Here is a 17052-nt window from a genome sequence, read left to right as displayed (position 1 = left end):
TAAAATCCTACATTTCCTATCTATTGTTCTGCTATGATTTTTTCATCTCGTAGTTGGGAGCACTTCCGTCGACATGATACATGTCTATGTCATCCAACATCAAATCCTCAATATCAAATGCAGTGTATCTGCCCTGTTCAGTCACCGCTTGAGTACGAGCTGAAAAATTGTCCATGTCAAGATCCATGCCCGATGTCACTGGTGCAACCTCTTTCGCACCAAGAGGAAGTGAGTACTGTATCAAGAAACGTAACATCCACCCGTCCAGTGTATGTGTTCTGTAATCATTGGAGAGTAGGCAATAATTTTGAAACGTAACGAGTCGGTGGATCTGTTGAGGATCAGTCTCATCCATTTTCTCACACTTGACTGACGTACCATGGATTCGGTGTTTGGCCAGTAACGTCGCAGTTCAAGGATCGCCTCAAAGTTTGATTTGAGGGCATCTCGAGCAGGCTGGACATCTTTGTCCACACTGAACAAAAGCGTATGGAGTAGAACCGACGAGGATACTACTGCCATGTGACCGACAGTTGGGTAGACGACTTCGCAATTTCCTTTCTGACGAGATAGTTTTATCAGATCGCTGTATGACGAAGCGTGGAACTTGCACTTGGCACGATATATCGCCGCCAGGGGTGATGATGATGCCGCGGGCTCGAGGAATCGAAAGTATAGCAGCGTGGCGTAGTGGTGATAGCCCAAGTGGAGAGCAATAAAGGCGCCGCCATGACCTACTTCGATGTATCGCTCAAGATTCTCTGTACTCAGCCTGACATTCGGGGGGATTGTCCACTCCCAGTCGTCTAGCAATTTGGAGAGGGACGCGACAGTCGACTCGATTTCGTCATGGTCGATGTTTCCATAGACACTGCGATGGTTAAGATCCTTAATTGGTCCAAACAGGCGAACTAAAGAAATCTTGTGCGCCCAAAGTCCTGGCTGCCATGGGATATTCAGCTTGGTCTCGTCTGGAGAGAGAGACTCAAAGATAGGCTCGTGCATTGGAAGATCAACAGCAAGATCGGTGTCTCGGATCTGAGGTGCTAGTCCAAGACTGGAAGATGACCAGCGATCAGCCATGTACAGCGTCCACCAAGTCCTTATCCTTATCTCGCGATCTATCAATGTCCTAGCCGCTGAAGAAGTTCCGGCTTCCATAATTTGCAATAAGTTGACGCCTATGCCTGTGAACGGTAAGTGGCTGGCATAATGGAATGTTTTGTTAATACCGCTTACGGAAGAATAGGGCTTCAGAAGAAGGGTTCAGATGGGCAGCATAGAGATTAGCGATCAAGACACACGTCTGCACATTCTCGATACAAATGTTTTCTAAATCAGCCAGAAGCAAGCGCTTGGACTCGTTGTTATAGCTGTTTTCCAGAGAGCGAATCTCGTCGTCTTGGTCGAATCTGGCACCCATACCGCAGATAGAGAGCAGTAGAGCCTTATTTATGGAGCCATCTTGCACCTGTTTCTTCAGGGTAGCTGGGTGGAACAAGCTATGAGGTCGATTGTGAAGCTTGGTGAGGTAGTAATCAACAAGGCGAGCAGCGACGTCAACGGGAACGTCGATGGAACGTTCCTGATGCTGTGTGGGACTCGAGTTTGGCAGTAGGGCATGGGTTCGGGACGGGACGTTGGCCAACGAAGCTGTGCACTTCAAGTTCTTGGCTTGGCACTGATCACACGAGTCTCCTACTCGGCCGCTTCGGCGGGTGCATTTCCGCTTACTTCTTCGGCACTCGTGGCACGCTTTGGTGGGCTTCATCGTATTGATTGAGTAGTGATTTTTCTGTTTGAAGCAATTGTAATCATTTGGGGAGCAGCAGGGGGCGGAATACAACATCGGGGTAAACTTGTAGCTTTGCCCGCATTCTTCTCGCCATCGGAAATGGCAGTTTCTAATTGGCTCTTATGCCGATCGCCCGTAATCCTGGCATGGGGAAGCGGAGTAAAGAGCGGAGAACTAACTAAGCAGCTCAATCAGCTTTAGACCTATCACCACGGGTTAGAGGCGACTTTATGAAGTAGCTTGTTCTTTGGTACCAACAATCAATTAATGTCTATACGCATGGAGAGGCAATTGTGTGATACGTGCGCTTTTGTTCAATCGTATGATGCTCAATAGTAATTTACCAATCATGGGTTGGAATCAGACTGCCAGCCTGTCACCCAATGGACTCATAGTTAGTCGACGGTATGGGAAAAGCGAGATAGCCCATACTCGGCACATGGAATGGCAAACAGCTTGTTTTTCCCCCAGTCGTTCTGAATCTTTCTCCTCCTGGGGTCATGATCTTCAGCTAGACCTGCACCGAGTAGGAGTTCGATTCCCCGCATCGGAAATGGAACATATTGATTGGCTAGAATGCCGCATATCCCTCCCTTGTTATGCTGCAAGGTACAGGGGTAACTAGACGTAGACTTGGTACAAGAAACTCTACGTAAACTTGAAGCTTCAATTATTAATGTGCTAACATTTAGCTAGCAATCGGTGGTGCTCGGGCCCAAGCCATCTCGTATTAATACTACTTTATCTATTCCTCTTAAGCTATTTCCTGTTTGGGCTAATTATTGTAAATTTCTTCCGTGCTATACCCCAGTCTGTGATCAACCGAGCATCCCATGGGGAGAGGAAAGCTGTGGCTTGTCTCTACCGCTCACTACCCTTGATAACTTTCTTCGTTGTCGCTCTAAGATGTCGTCATAAAACCATGAAAATGCCTATAAATATGGCTTTCCCAGCTTCTGTCTCAGTAAAATTCAGTCTTCAAGAGCCACCAAGCAAACCACCCACTATCTTCTGGCTTTCCAACCATCTTTCGCAATGATCTTCAGCCGCATGTTCGCTGCTGCGGTCCTCGCGACCACGAGCCTCGCAGCTTCATTGGCACCAAGAGCTGTGAAGCCTTGGTCCAACTTCAACAATAACGCTATATTCAAACCCAAGAAGGAAGCTACTAGCTGGCGTACCCTTTACGGCCGAACTCTGCAGCTACCCGACAAGTCACTTCTTCTGTCCTGGGAGGATTACGATCCTGATGTGGAATTGACCTACTTCCCTATCTACAAGTCTACAGATGGTGGTGCAACATACAAGCCCTTTGCTAGGGTTGAGGATCAGGTCAACGGCTGGGGCAATTGGTACCAGCCTTTTCTCTACGCCTTGCCGCAGGACTTTGGCGGGTACCGCAAAGGCACAATTCTGCTCGCCGGCGTCTCTACTCCTCGCAATCTGACCGAAGCCTACATCGACCTTTATGCTAGTGAGAATCAGGGTAAAGACTGGGAGTTTGTCAGCCATATTGTTTACGGCCCTGGACCTGAGACTATCAGCCAGGGCGATCAAGCCGTTTGGGAGCCATTTCTTATGATGCACAAGGGCCAGCTTGTTTGTTATTATTCTACCCAAGTCGACCCCAAGTTTAATCAGAAACTCTCCCACAAGACAACCAAGAATCTACGCAAGTGGAGCAAGGCTGTTGACGATGTCGCTTTTCCTAACCCTGATCAACGTCCTGGCATGGCAACTGTCGCCTATAGCCCTATCTCCAAGAAATACGTTATGACGTTTGAGTACTGCGGTGGGCCTCTTACCGGTGGTTGCCCTGTTTACTACAAGGTATCCCAAGACCCTCTTGACTTTGGATCCGCTACCGCGCAACCTATCATTCCTAATGACGGACAACTGAACCCTAACGGCAGTCCATTTGTAATTTGGACCCCTGAACCCGGAAAGGAGGGCATGGGAATCTTCATTGCCAATGGCAACAGCCGGGAGGAAGTCTTTGTTAACACAGATGCTGTTGACCCTAAGGGTTGGAAGCCGGTTAATGTCGGGCAGTGGTCAGCTTATTCGCGCGAGCTTCGTATTATTGAGACTCCTGATAGGAGTGCTGCTGAGGGAGAGCCCAAGCTCCTTATTACAAATGGCGGAAATATCGGTTGCGCAGGAGACTGCTATAACTATGTTGCAGACGGACTCGTGGATATTCCTAATTATCCCCCGAAGTGAGCGGTAAATCTATGTTAGTCTTTCGGCTGGACTTGGTAGGACGGGATGAGTGGTTGGCATACTGTGTTTCTTTCGAGTTATCTGGGTTGGAGATCAATTGAGTGGTAGTACCCTTCTTTTTGCATAGTATTACAATTAGTTATTTACTTTTGTATTAGTAGACTTACCTTAATTTACCTTATAACGTCTGAGCATGCTCGCAAATATAGGGCATATTGGACTCCAATGAGGCCAGACAACACATGAATTAACGTCCAGAATATCTACACGACGCCTGAAATAATCTACCATGTTGTTGGCTGTTAAATGTCTTCCATGGCTAGCCACGAGATGAAACCTTCCGGTTAAAACTGGCCAGATAACAAAAAGACTGATGGTTGGCGCTTGGAGTTGAGGATATGCACGGATGGCTTGTCTATCTTGATAGTGATGGCGAGCTCGGTGAATGAGTAGTGGGCCAAGGCGACTAGCTGTTGGATATTCTCTTTATAGTGTTTTAGCAGTAGTAACCCAATACTGACCCAGTGGCCCCGGACTCTGATGTCGTCGTGGGTCCCACCACCAGTCCACATCCAAAAGCTAATAATCGACTGCCTTAATGATTATAGCCGACCCTTTTAGACAAACCTATTAAATACCCTATAATAATACTTCTCGTTTAATTATAGCAGCATCAGAAGCTAATAAATATAACTAAGTTTATAATTAACCTTTATAATTCTATCTCCTAGGATTAGCATTAAACCCTAAGCTAGAGCTAAAGACTTCGTATTAAAGCATTTATAATAAATAACTATTAAACTAACTTACTTCTGTTATTAATTATAATAATATATAATAATATATTAATTTTATATGCCTTACTTATAAGGATATTTATATTACTATATAAATATCTCTAATTAATCTTATTATTATATTAACTTATGTAATAATTATATCTTATATTATACTCTTATTAAAGCTTAATATATAAGTAGTATCCTTATAATTTCTAAAGTGCTAGCGTTTATAATACCTTAAAATCTCCCTTTTAATCTTAATTAACTAGGAATATATACTTATAAGATATGCTAAATATTATAATACCTAAGCTAGTAATTCTTTTTTAAACTAACCTAAATAAGCCAGCCCTTTTTCTTAATTACTAAATATTTAACCTCTCTTTTAGTAAAGTTCTTATATAACTATTTTAAATCTCATTTATTTTAAAAATAATATTAAAATTATAATAATAGATATTATATATTAAATAGTTATAAGTACTAAGGATAGCTAGGCCTATCTATAAGGTATAAATAAATATAACTTAAGTCCCTGCCAGAGTTAGGCTTAAAGTTCCTAGAATCTCTTATTATATAATATCTTTCTATATATTAGCTACTAAAATACTATTTAGTAATATTTATCTATTTATATCTTAAAAAATGTCAGACTTTGCTCCCACTTTTAAAGGTTTATTATCTGCCCTCTATTCTTAGCAACTACTAACCAGTCCGAGACTTCACCACGGCCACCTATAGCTGCATTACCGGCCATCTTATTTAACTCTTCCTTAAGTAGTCTGATTATCCTAAGGGATGTTAAGAAGGTACTTTAGTTAATAAATTTATTATTTAAAATATAAATAAGTAGCTTATCCTTAAGTATTAGAATAGTTATAGTAAAGTAAATATTACTAGTATTTTACAACCCCAGCAGTTTTATTATATATACACTACACTTTCCACTAATTATTACATTTCCTATTAAAGATAATTAGCACTAAGGTTTTATAATTATAACTAATTAATTATAATTAATACTAATTTACTTAGATTATTACTAATTCCTTAATAACCTTACTAATTATTAAAAATACCTTTAATATATAAATTATACTTATTTATCTTTATATAATTTATAAATATAAACGTAATATAAACTAGTTAATTTATTTAAATCTATAACTATTATATATTAATAGCTTTTGTTTAAAATATATTATATTATTAAGTAATATTATATTATTAAGATATTTAGTAATACTAGCCTAATACTTTTTTATATTAGAAAACTACTTAATATAGTTTAAATTATATTTAAGAGTTATTAAATATATAATATTATTTATAATTTATAAATATATATTAATAAATAAAATAGAGCCTAAATTAAAAATAATAATAATCTCCTGTAAGGATAAGAAATAAGGGAAATATTAAAGCTACTAAAGCTAAAACCTTTTAAAAAATAGGCTATTAATATAATCTTATTCCTAACTTAAATAAAGGCTTACTTTTACTTATTCTTAACTAAATTAAATAATATATTAAAAAAAGTATTATATATTATATTACTAATTTAAAGATATATTAAGGAGTAGTTTAAATTTATTTTTAAAAATTGCCTAAAAAATAAAACAATTATATAAAATTAAGAGATTATTAATATCTTGCCTTTAAAACCTAATAAAATAATAAAGCCGTTAAATAAATTTACCATAAAAAACTAAAATTAAAATTAAAAATAAATTATATAAAGTAAATTAACTTAATAATATTATAGAATATATTATTATAATAATTTAAATTAATAAATAATAATATAAATATAAAAAAGAAAAGTCTATTAAAATAAAAATAAAGTAAAAAAATAACTTTACCTTATATTACCTAGACTAATAATATAATAATACTTAAAGTAACCTAACCTAGTAATAAAACCCTTAAAAAGCTATATAATATATTTAAATATAAATATTATAATTATAATTAGCTTAGATATATAATATACTAATACCTCAAGCCTAAGAAACTAAGGGACAGAATTAAAATAAGTAAACCTTAAGACTAATTAAATAATAAGACCCCTAGATAGCTATATATATTTAAATACTAAGAGTATATAAAAATAGCTATAATACTACTAGTTTAAAAGCTATAAGAGAAATCTAAAAATACATCCTATATATAAATAGTGTAATTAAAGAGCTTTAAGATTTATTCCTTATTTATAAAGAAGCTAATATAAAGGACCTAGTAGCTAGGGATAATAAAATAAAATAATAACTTAAAAAGGAAATATATATTAAAAATAAAAATATTAAAAATATTAAGGATTAAAAATAATAAATAAAATACAATTTAAATAAAATAGAAAAACTTAATAATAACTTAAAATACTAAGTAAAGGTTAATATATAATATTAAGAAAATAAATAAAATAAATACCTGAAATAATTATAAGTTTTAAGAATTATAAATAAGAGAAAGATACTTACTTTTATTATAAATAAATTAGCCTAAGTATATAAATAATAATATATATAAAGCATAAGATATAGAAAAACATAATATAATAGGCTATATAATATCTTTAAAAAGAAAATAAATACCTTAAATAAAAATAAAAATAAAAATAAAAATACTAATTACTATTTAATAAATTTAATACTAAGTATTATAACTTATATAAAAAATAATATATATAAGGAGTTAGAAAATATAAGAATATTAATAAAATTAAAATAATTTATATTAAAATATATTATATTTATAATATTATAAATTTATTATATAAAAAAGAAAACTATAATAAATTAAGTAATATCTAAATCCTTTTTTCCCCTTATATTTAGTCTTATATAAGGCTATTAAGCTTTTTAGCTTTTTTATTAATAGTTTAAATAGTAAGACCCTTATAGCAAGCTAATATTATAGATATTAAAATTAGATAAGGTGTATCTGCCTTAATAATGTAATTACTGCCTTAACTAAATAGTAATAATACTAGATCTTAATAGCTAGATTAACCTTCTTTTTTTAACCTATTTAAAGAAACTTTAATTAATCTTTATAATATAGATAATTATTATTATTATTATAAAAGAATTCTTATTAAAGAGTAAACTTAACTTAATTAAAGAAATAACCTTTAGTTATAATCTAATTTAGTTAATTAGTTATATAAAAGAGAAATATTATATTAATTTAATTATTTTAATATAAGTTAATAATAAGTTATTAGGTCTTATAGACTTAGAAATAGCCTTATAGGAAGGTTATTTTCTTTAATTAAATAAGGCTGCTTTTCTTACTGCCTTTATAAATAACTTAGCCTAAGATAAAAAGCAGCTTATTAATATAATTATAAAGGCAGAATAAGTACTTTATACCCTCTATATTATATATAAATAAAAGGTTCTAAGATAAATATAAAGTAAAGTCAGGGTTTAGGAATTTTATTAAAGTTAAAATTATTAAAATTATATTAAGTTTTATATTAAGTTAGTTAATAAAAGTTAAATTAACTTAAAGTTATATCTTAATTAATTTAATATATATAATATAATATATAATTAACTAACCTTATATATAAAAATAAGTAAAGTAAAGTTAATAAAAAAGTAATAATTTAAAATAGGAATATAATAGTTATAATAATTAAAAAAAACTTCTTATTAAAAAGGAAATTAAATCTAATTAAAGTAAGTATTATTAATTATAACTTAATATAATTAATAAGTTATATAAAGTTATATTATTTAAAAGATATAATATCTTTAGCCTAAATTAATTAAAAGCTATATAAATTAGAAAAGCTAGAAAACGCTTTATTATAAGATTAGCTTTTAATAATAAAAAGGCAGCTTTTTTTAATACCTTTATAGGCTTAGCTTAGTATAAAGAGTAGCTTATTAATATAATTATAAAGATAAAATAAGTACTTTAAATACTCTTTATTATATATAAATAAAAATAAGAAGTTTATATATAAAGTTTTAAGATAAATATAAGGGAAAGGAAGGGTTTTATAAAAATTTAAAGGAATTATTTTAAGTTTTATATAAGTTAATTAATAAAAGTTAAATTTACTTAAGGTTATAACTTACTTAATTAATTAACTTTATATAAAAAATAAATAAAGTAAAAGTATTAAAAGAGTAATAGTTTAAACTAGGGAATTAATTAATTATATAAATATTTAATATATATTAAATTTTTATATTTATTTAATTATAAAAAGATAACTTTTTAAAAATTAATAAATTAATAAAAATTAATAAAAATAAAAAAGTAAATTAACTAATTTACTATTATAATGAATAATATAATTAAAAGGAATTTTAAATTTTTTTTTCTTTCCCTTGCTTTCAACCTTGTAAGAGGCCATCTAGCTTTTTAGCTTTTTTATTAGTAATGTAAACAAAAACACCTCTATAGTAGGCCATTATAACAGAAGTTAATATTAAAATTATTATATTAATACTTATTATAAGGTTTTTTATTTTTATTATTAAAGCTATTACTAATATTATTATTTCCTATTAATAATAATTATTTATAAGGTATAATATATTGTATTATTATTACCTTGTTAAATTTTAAATATAAGCTATATACCTTATAATATTACTATAAAAGGTATTAGGTAATAAAGAATATCAAGTAAATAAACTATTTTTTTTTAAATTAAATATTTCTTAAAGCTTAATATAAGTAAAGTTTTACATAATTAAAATATATCTAATATAAATATATTTAACTAAATATAAGAAATAATTTATATATAATTAACTATAGCTATTACCTTATTAAATATTAAGTTTAGCTTATAAAAATAATTTATAATTAGGCTTTAGTTTTAGTAAAGCTTTATAAAGTAAACCCTTATTATTAGTTAAGTAAATAGTTTTTACTTAATAATAAGGCTAGTTACTTAGCTATAATAATTAAATTTTAAGTAATTTATTATAAAGTAACTTAGCCTAATAAGTATATTAAAGCTATAAGGTCTTTTTACTTATTTTAAAAATTATAATATAGATTATTTAAGTACTTTTAAATAATCTCTTTATAATATAAATATCTTAACTTTAAAATTAATTTTATAGCTAATATAAGAGGGTAATAATAATAAAACTATTTAACTACTAAGAGCTTATATACCTTAATATATAGCTAGCTAAAATATATATTACATATATATTAATATATTTAAATAACTTAAATTTTACTTAAAATCTATTATTAAAAGCCCTCTTTTAGGTAATAGTATATAATAAGTATAAAGATTATTAGCTATTAATACTATAATCTCTTTATTTTTAATTTAAGTAAATACATTTATAAAGATATAGCTATAATATTAAACACTGTTACTAATAGTAATTAATATAATAATAAATTCTAAGTAATATATATAAATAATAAGGATATAATTCTATAAAGATTATAGGGTTAGGGAGGGGCTAGCGCATAGACAAAAAGTGTATAATTTAGTAAATTACAAGCTGTCCTTGGTATAGTAGTGTTGCGTCCTATGACGAAGATGACGTCTAAAGCGGGGTTCGCAACGCTAGACATCCACCCAGGGCAGACAATTCCTGATTCCGTATAAGGTATAGTGGGCTGCATATTCCCGTAAATACAACAGTTATATGCGTCTTAATACTTCTGTAAATGATACCACGAAGCGATTCTGGTTCTCTAGAATGTACCTCATGCCCTCTGCAATATGTACAGTATGACCTAGTAGCAGAAGCCAGACTGAACTTGACTTTAAGCAAGCGGTCCGTGAGATGTTGATTGATGAAGGCGTCAAGCTTTTTGAAGCGTGCAGGGACTACCCTGCATGACCCAATGAACGTTTCTGAGACTGGTATTGCGGCTGAGAGATTGCTGGCCGAACTTCCGGTTCTCGACCTACCTAGACTGATTTCCGAATAAACACGGAGGACAGTAACATTTTTCAATAGACCCGTCTCTGCTCTAAACTTCGAATTGAAACCGTCGAATAAAAGGCCTCGACTGACACAACGCGAAATCACATGTCTACCCGGCTGAGATAAATAGTAGTGCGTATCACAACCAGCGCTTACTTCTCTATCGCCATACAATAACTTTAAATCCACCAGCTTTACCCCGGTTGCAACTTTATCAACAGCTCGGGCAACTACGGCCTATCCATTTTCAATAACCCTACCGAAAACGTGCTGACGTAGAGCAATAAGGGTAGATTAAAACAACAAACTCAAGACATTCTTTCAAGTCCTGGCCGGATTTATTGCCTACTATTTATTAATCATGGCTGGTGTAGCATCTTCAAATAACAGCAGTTCTGATACAGTTGGTCACAAAATCCCTGGGTCATCGAGGATCGTTGCAGTGCTTTCGATAGTTCCCGTCTTGTTGGTAATCGCTGGTTTACTATTTTATTATTGCCTTTCATGCATATGGCGAAAGAGAACCAAGCGACACCAAAAATCAAGACAACCAAGGTGGAAACCATTATCGTTACAAACCCCAACTCTACTGTTGTACCTTGCCCTCACTTTGGCACTTATCATGCTTCTTGAGTCGGCAAGCCTCGCACTTCCAGGATCACAGACAGTGCAGACAGACGACACAACGGATAATTCAACAAGCACCACTTCAACTCTTACGTTTATTCCTGCCCAAACCTCGGACTCGAGTGCTGCACACTCCGACATCACATTACAACCATTGACAAAAAGGGGAGGCGGTCCAACCGCTCCAGGTCCGAACATTGGGTGGCTTTCACTCGGCGATGACGGATGGTTATCAGCCCAGACATCGTACTTCATAGGCACGTTTCTACCCACTCTAGTGGCATCGCTCTTCTCCATCCTGTGGAAAGTGCTGGATACTGAGACAAAGAGTCTGGAGCCATTCGCTCAACTAGCAACACCCGGTGGCGGAACGGCATCCGAGACGATACTTCTTCATTACAATGGTGTCCATGGCTTCTTTTCTTCGATTACGGGATTATTCATTGGGCATCCTGCTGTTGCTCTGTCAACTTTTCTCAAGTATAGCTCAGCCTTGTTAATCCCTTTGGCTGCTGAAGCCGTTCATCTCAAACTGCAAGGCGGATGTCTTCAGGACTGGAAAGATCGTTGCACAGCGGTGCTTGAAGCTACTGATCCCGTGATCCGGGTAGCCCAGGCATTGCTTGCTTTCATGGCATGCTTGAATATTGTATACATGCTATTGGTGAGCAGGAGAAACCTCGGGGTCTCATTTGATCCACGCAGCATGCTGGGGATTGCAAGCCTTGCTATTAATCCATACCTCTCAGCTTTGATGCGCAGGCTGCCCATGGGACCTGATGGAATGTTCTTGCTAGACGAAGCCAGCTCGACATTAGGAAAACATAAATTCGAATTTGGGCGCGTCACGTATTTGTCTGGACAACAAGAATATGGAATTATTGTTACAAACGGCGATACTCAAAATCTGTCTCCATTGGCTAAGTCTACGTCGACAAAAGTCAACAACACGCAATCATCGAGTCGATCAATACTACTAGGTGCTCTGATGGTGCTCGGTTTTGCAATTTTTATTATTGGCTTATGTATCTTGATTCTGTATTACCGACTTACCGATAACAATACTGGGTTTGAGAGGTTCATGGATTCTCAAAGCATATTTGGGGTCCGATTTCTCTTCACGATCTTTGGTGTGATTATTGGATTTGGATGGGCTGCTATCTTTCAGGGTAAGTAGCTGTCTCTCTTGGCCGGCCTTCCTGAGGCACATGGACTTGAACCTTTATGCTGATTTTTGTTTCAGAATTAGCCACGATTCATCCTGCATTGGAAATGTCGCAAAGGCCAATCAGTGCTAAGCACTCCATCCTGATGCCACTATCACCGAGTCCCTACCAGGGAGTTGTAACGTACCTTCGTCATGGACATAAAATGCTGGCTCTCGTTTCTTTGGTCACGATCCTCAGTGACTTTCTACCAATAGCGCTCGCCAATATCCCTTTTAGCAACGCAATCACGTGGTCAACCTTCGATATTTGCACCTGGGTAAGCGTTGGAGTTCTATCCTTCATGCTTCTCGTGCTTATTATCGTCACGGTGGCAATTCTTTGCAAGTCTTCGAGTGTTCTTTCACCTCTGGGATCCGAAAGCTGGGGAACGCCGGCGGCAGTATTATATCTAGTTTGTCACTCAGATGATTTCCTTTTGCAGCTACATGGCCTCTCGATTGCCCCGAGAACGGAAGTTAAGCGAAGGGTTGGAGCACTAAACACAAGATACTATATCATGAGGTCACTATACGATGGAGAGAGCGGACCTCTTAGAGTCCAAGTTCTTCCTGACAGCTAATAAGTTCAATTTCACCAGTGTTGAATATGTTCCTACACATAACTTTATATAATTTTTGAGCTTTATAACGGCGATTAAGTGGATACTTTTCGGGGTTCTCACAGCTTGACACCAAGGCTCCAGGGAGTCTCACAAAGCTCTGTCAAAACTCATGTTGAAACAATAAACTAATGCAGGCCTCAAAAGTATTGCCTCTGACTTTCATATTCCTCGGAATGCTTCGTTCGGACTCAATCTTCTTCATGCATCCATCTGTGAGGCTTATCTCACAGAGCATCATCGTTCTTTTGTGCTTTTACCATATCAATGCGGTCGGTTATGTTCGTCAACTTCTGATCTTGTTCCTCTTCTGGTGCAACAGGCTGCCCGACCTTTACAGATGATGCAATTAGTACGTGTAGAAGATCAGTCGTCTACAGAGAAAAGAAAAAAAAAAACAAGACTTACTGGGAGAAATTCCTTGAATAGGAACGGGCTCATGTGTGGCTGAATTCGATTATCTTCAAGAGCGAGTTCAGGATATTTTCTTAAGATGCTGATCTCTTCCATGATGCGGACCAAAAAGAGTGCTTATTATACTACTAGCATCTTTAAGGCCTTGAAGGGTAGACTTGTACTCCTTGGTAGCCTTAATGGGCCGCGAGTGGTTGTGTCCGGGGGACTTCTTCGCCGTAGCATCTTTGAGGGCTGTCTCAGGTGCCTCCTCGGTCTTCTTCTCTAGCTCCTTTGTCTGAGTATTCTCAGAATTCTTAACATCCTCCTGCTTTGACTCCGAAGTTGGCATGTCACTATCAGACTTGGAGTCAGCTTCGTCAGCAGGAGCAGGTAGGCCCTTGGTCGCGACATCAACCGCCTTTTTCCTCTTAGCTGCTTCACGAGCCTTCTCTTTTTGGCCTTCTCGACTTGTTGTAGGTATTCAGATGATGTTACAAGTTTCATTCTACCCGAAAAGACTTCGAATGCGAGAACCTGAAGATCCATGGTGATAGTCTTGTAATTCAGGTAAGCTTCCTGGAGTAGCATCGAGTAGACGCCCACTACCTCAAAAGCTGGAGGGGAAATGCTGCCAAACATCGAATAGTAGTTACGAAGAGAAGTATACTTGGTAAGAATGGCGTGAGTGCGCATAGGAGTATTCGCAACGAGATCTGGAAACCTGAGTGCAGCACTCTTAATTGTCTCAAAAGTCCAATCTTGTTCGGTTAGACGTTTAGCACAGGTTAGTCCAGGTTATGAGCAAGCAGATGCAGCGAGCGAAAACGTACGTGTCTTCAATCCTTGTCCTCCGCCAGTGTACGAGACTGAGATAGGTGTTTCGTTCTCCTTCAGAAAGTTGTTATTAAGGTTATCGAAACCGAAATCGAGACTGAACTTGTTGTTACCCTTGCCATAAGATTTCTGAGAGTCTTCACTCTTCGGCTTGGTAAAGAAGATGTCTGCCCTGAATTATTGGAAAGATAAGTATATGCCATGTGTGTTACTTTATAAGAACCGACTTTACCTTAATGTCTTGCTTCTTCTTCTCTGACTTGGCCTTTACAGAAACAACGGCTGTGAAAGTGCCTGCCTCTTAAAAACCTTTAAGTTAATGTTAGTTAATAAATAGCTATATATTACTATCTATAACCCCTATTTTAGTAAGTAAAATAAAAAAGCAATTACTAAAAATTAATAATATTACTTATATAACACTTAATTAAATTAATATAAATCTATAAAATGTTTTATTTTATAAATTATAAATAAGGTTTATTTATTATATCTTAGTTTTTTTAACTAGCTGCCTTAACTACTTATAGTAGGGTTTTATCTCTAACTTTTATAACTAAGCTAGCCTTTAATTCTAACTCCTATATACTTAAATAAATATATTTTACTATAATAGGTATATTTTAAGTTACCCCTCTTAATATAAACTCTTTATTAATTAAAGTCTTTTTAAAAATTATAAAATATTTCTTAGGATTTAATATTACCATTTTTTTCGTTTTTCTTTTTTAGCTAAGTTAATTTTTCTTTTAGGCAGGTAATTTATAAAGTATATATTATTATTATTTATTATTAAGCCTTAAAGCTCTTAGCTATTATATTATATTATCTTTATATCTTTAATATTTTATATAACTTAATATAATAAATTTAATATCTTCTTTATAATATATTCTTTAAGCTAAGATATAGCCTAGGTTTAAATATTAATTTTATATTATTATTTAATTTATCTTATTATATTAAAAGGTATTATAATAATTTTATATTTAAAATAGGCTAATTATAAATAACCTTTTAATTTAATAATATATTTTTTATAGTAATTTTAACTTTATAAGCCTTTATATTAGCCTTAATATAATTAACTTTATTTATTAAAGTAAAAGTAAGTAATAAAGTAAACTTTACTAATTTTTATTAATAAATAGCTTTTAAGGTATTAAATACTTTTTTACTTAGTAATTAAAGTTTATAAAAGTAATATATTAATAAATAGTTATAGTAAATATTATTTAAAAAGTATATAGCTATTTATTTAACTTTTTATTACTTAATATTAATTTAAAAAAAAGGAAAATATATTATTATTTAATATTTCTAAATATTTAAACTAATTAATTTTATATTTAACTTATAAATAAATATAATATATAATAAATAATTTCTTTTAAGCTATTTAATATTAATATAATTATTAATTTATTTATTAAATAAAGTAATATTTTTTTTTAAGTTTATAAGTTAGCCTTAAAAGGTATATCTAAGCATCTCTAAAGTCTAATATAGTTTAAAACATTTAATACCCCTACAGCCGGCAAAGCTTTATTAAGTCAAATCATCATAGTTAGCTGCCTCAATTGCAGCCTGAACCTAGCTGCAGATATGCCAGCTGAAAAGCCCTGCTCATCAGCTGGCCCCAACCTTCTTCCTACAACCCACATACCACGCTTCAATCACCCATCACGCTTCCGCAGTAAGTCATCCGACCCGACTTTCCCTTCTGACCGCAACCGCTAACAGCATCACAGCTGCACCGTCACGATGCCTGTCCGAAGAAGCCTGCAGCCACCCGATGAGGCCTTTCGTACCAAAATGCCTGACCTGATCCCTTATTTTACGGCAGTTCTTGAAGACCATGAACGCAAGGATGAGCTCTATGCCATAGCAATGGAGATTGGAAAGACTTGGGATAAGGAGGATGACATCACCGGCGAGCTGCTTTGGGCTGCGAGGTCCTCTTGCTTGTACGTCGTCATTGCAAAGAGCTGACGATCTCCAAAGGCTACCTTAAGGAGGAGATCAAGCTGCTGCAGAAGCTAGAGCGATCCCTTATGGCAGGAAGGCCTATAGAGGCAAGCGACGAGGGATTTATCAAGGACCTTAGACCGGGGACTGTTGAGAACCCGTATAGATATTAGCTTGATGACGTAAAGAAACAGTTGGTAGAGCTAACGAAGGCTGTAAAGCTGATCGACGGCTGGTGAAGACCAGGCTGGTTATAGTCATAGACCACGAGAGCGCAAAGACAAGGGGGACGGCGTACCGCGATGTAGATAGAAGCGGGGTAATCGCGGGGTTCTGTGGAAGAAATGTATTAAGTTTTATGTAAGTTTAGTTGCCTAAAGTTAAAGACCTAAAGTTATGAATTTGGCATTGGCAGCGAAAAGAGGATTAAATGAGTTATAAGATAGATTATATAATTAAATAAGTAAATTAGCTATAATATTAATATATTATTAATATAAATAAAGGAAATAAAGTAATATATTATTATTTTACTATTTACTTAAACTTTTAAAAACATTATTTTTAAAGTTTATTTTTTTTATAAATTATATTAAGAATTAAAATAAAGCTATTAATAATAATAGCTTTTATAAATAAAGTTTAATTTTAAGTTTATAATTCTTTAAGAAATACT

The 17052-nt window shown here is 34.0% G+C and overlaps 5 protein-coding genes across 5 annotated transcripts; 3 read left to right on the top strand and 2 right to left on the bottom strand.

Moving 5' to 3' along the window:
• Positions 1-31: 31 nt before the first annotated feature.
• On the bottom strand, positions 32-1771 carry BKA55DRAFT_523728 (uncharacterized protein; the record flags this gene model as incomplete). The annotated part of the gene is made up of 3 exons (XM_046188664.1): positions 32-331; positions 379-1187; positions 1240-1771. The coding sequence occupies 3 exons, from the start codon at positions 1769-1771 to the stop codon at positions 32-34; spliced, it is 1641 nt and encodes a 546-aa protein (XP_046043884.1).
• A 1059-nt stretch (positions 1772-2830) lies between these two features.
• BKA55DRAFT_523951 (uncharacterized protein) lies at positions 2831-4018 on the top strand (the record flags this gene model as incomplete). The annotated part of the gene is made up of 1 exon (XM_046188683.1): positions 2831-4018. The coding sequence occupies one exon, from the start codon at positions 2831-2833 to the stop codon at positions 4016-4018; it is 1188 nt and encodes a 395-aa protein (XP_046043883.1).
• A 7328-nt stretch (positions 4019-11346) lies between these two features.
• BKA55DRAFT_695645 (uncharacterized protein) lies at positions 11347-13139 on the top strand (the record flags this gene model as incomplete). Its single annotated transcript, XM_046200178.1, has 2 exons — positions 11347-12520; positions 12595-13139. 2 exons carry the CDS (start codon positions 11347-11349, stop codon positions 13137-13139), a joined length of 1719 nt encoding a protein of 572 aa, XP_046043882.1.
• Positions 13140-13405: 266 nt separating this feature from the next.
• On the bottom strand, positions 13406-14611 carry BKA55DRAFT_544565 (uncharacterized protein; the record flags this gene model as incomplete). Its single annotated transcript, XM_046190724.1, has 6 exons — positions 13406-13510; positions 13587-13639; positions 13698-14033; positions 14084-14287; positions 14405-14462; positions 14522-14611. 6 exons carry the CDS (start codon positions 14609-14611, stop codon positions 13406-13408), a joined length of 846 nt encoding a protein of 281 aa, XP_046043881.1.
• A 1474-nt stretch (positions 14612-16085) lies between these two features.
• On the top strand, positions 16086-16744 carry BKA55DRAFT_580850 (uncharacterized protein). Its single transcript, XM_046193990.1, has 2 exons — positions 16086-16523; positions 16675-16744. Exon 1 carries the CDS (start codon positions 16224-16226, stop codon positions 16398-16400), a length of 177 nt encoding a protein of 58 aa, XP_046043880.1. The 5' UTR covers positions 16086-16223; the 3' UTR covers positions 16401-16523; positions 16675-16744.
• Positions 16745-17052: the final 308 nt, after the last annotated feature.

This window comes from Fusarium redolens, assembly GCF_020744475.1.
Source record: "Fusarium redolens strain MPI-CAGE-AT-0023 chromosome Unknown BKA55scaffold_19, whole genome shotgun sequence".
NCBI classification, from domain to species: domain Eukaryota; kingdom Fungi; phylum Ascomycota; class Sordariomycetes; order Hypocreales; family Nectriaceae; genus Fusarium; species Fusarium redolens.
Note: the sequence above shows the minus strand (reverse complement) of the source record. Positions and strands in the feature narration are given on the sequence as shown.

What these genes read in the sequence shown, in the direction of transcription:
- BKA55DRAFT_580850 (XM_046193990.1), top strand. Translation starts at nt 16,224, where the DNA reads ATGCCTGACCTGATCCCTTATTTTACGGCAGTTCTTGAAGACCATGAA.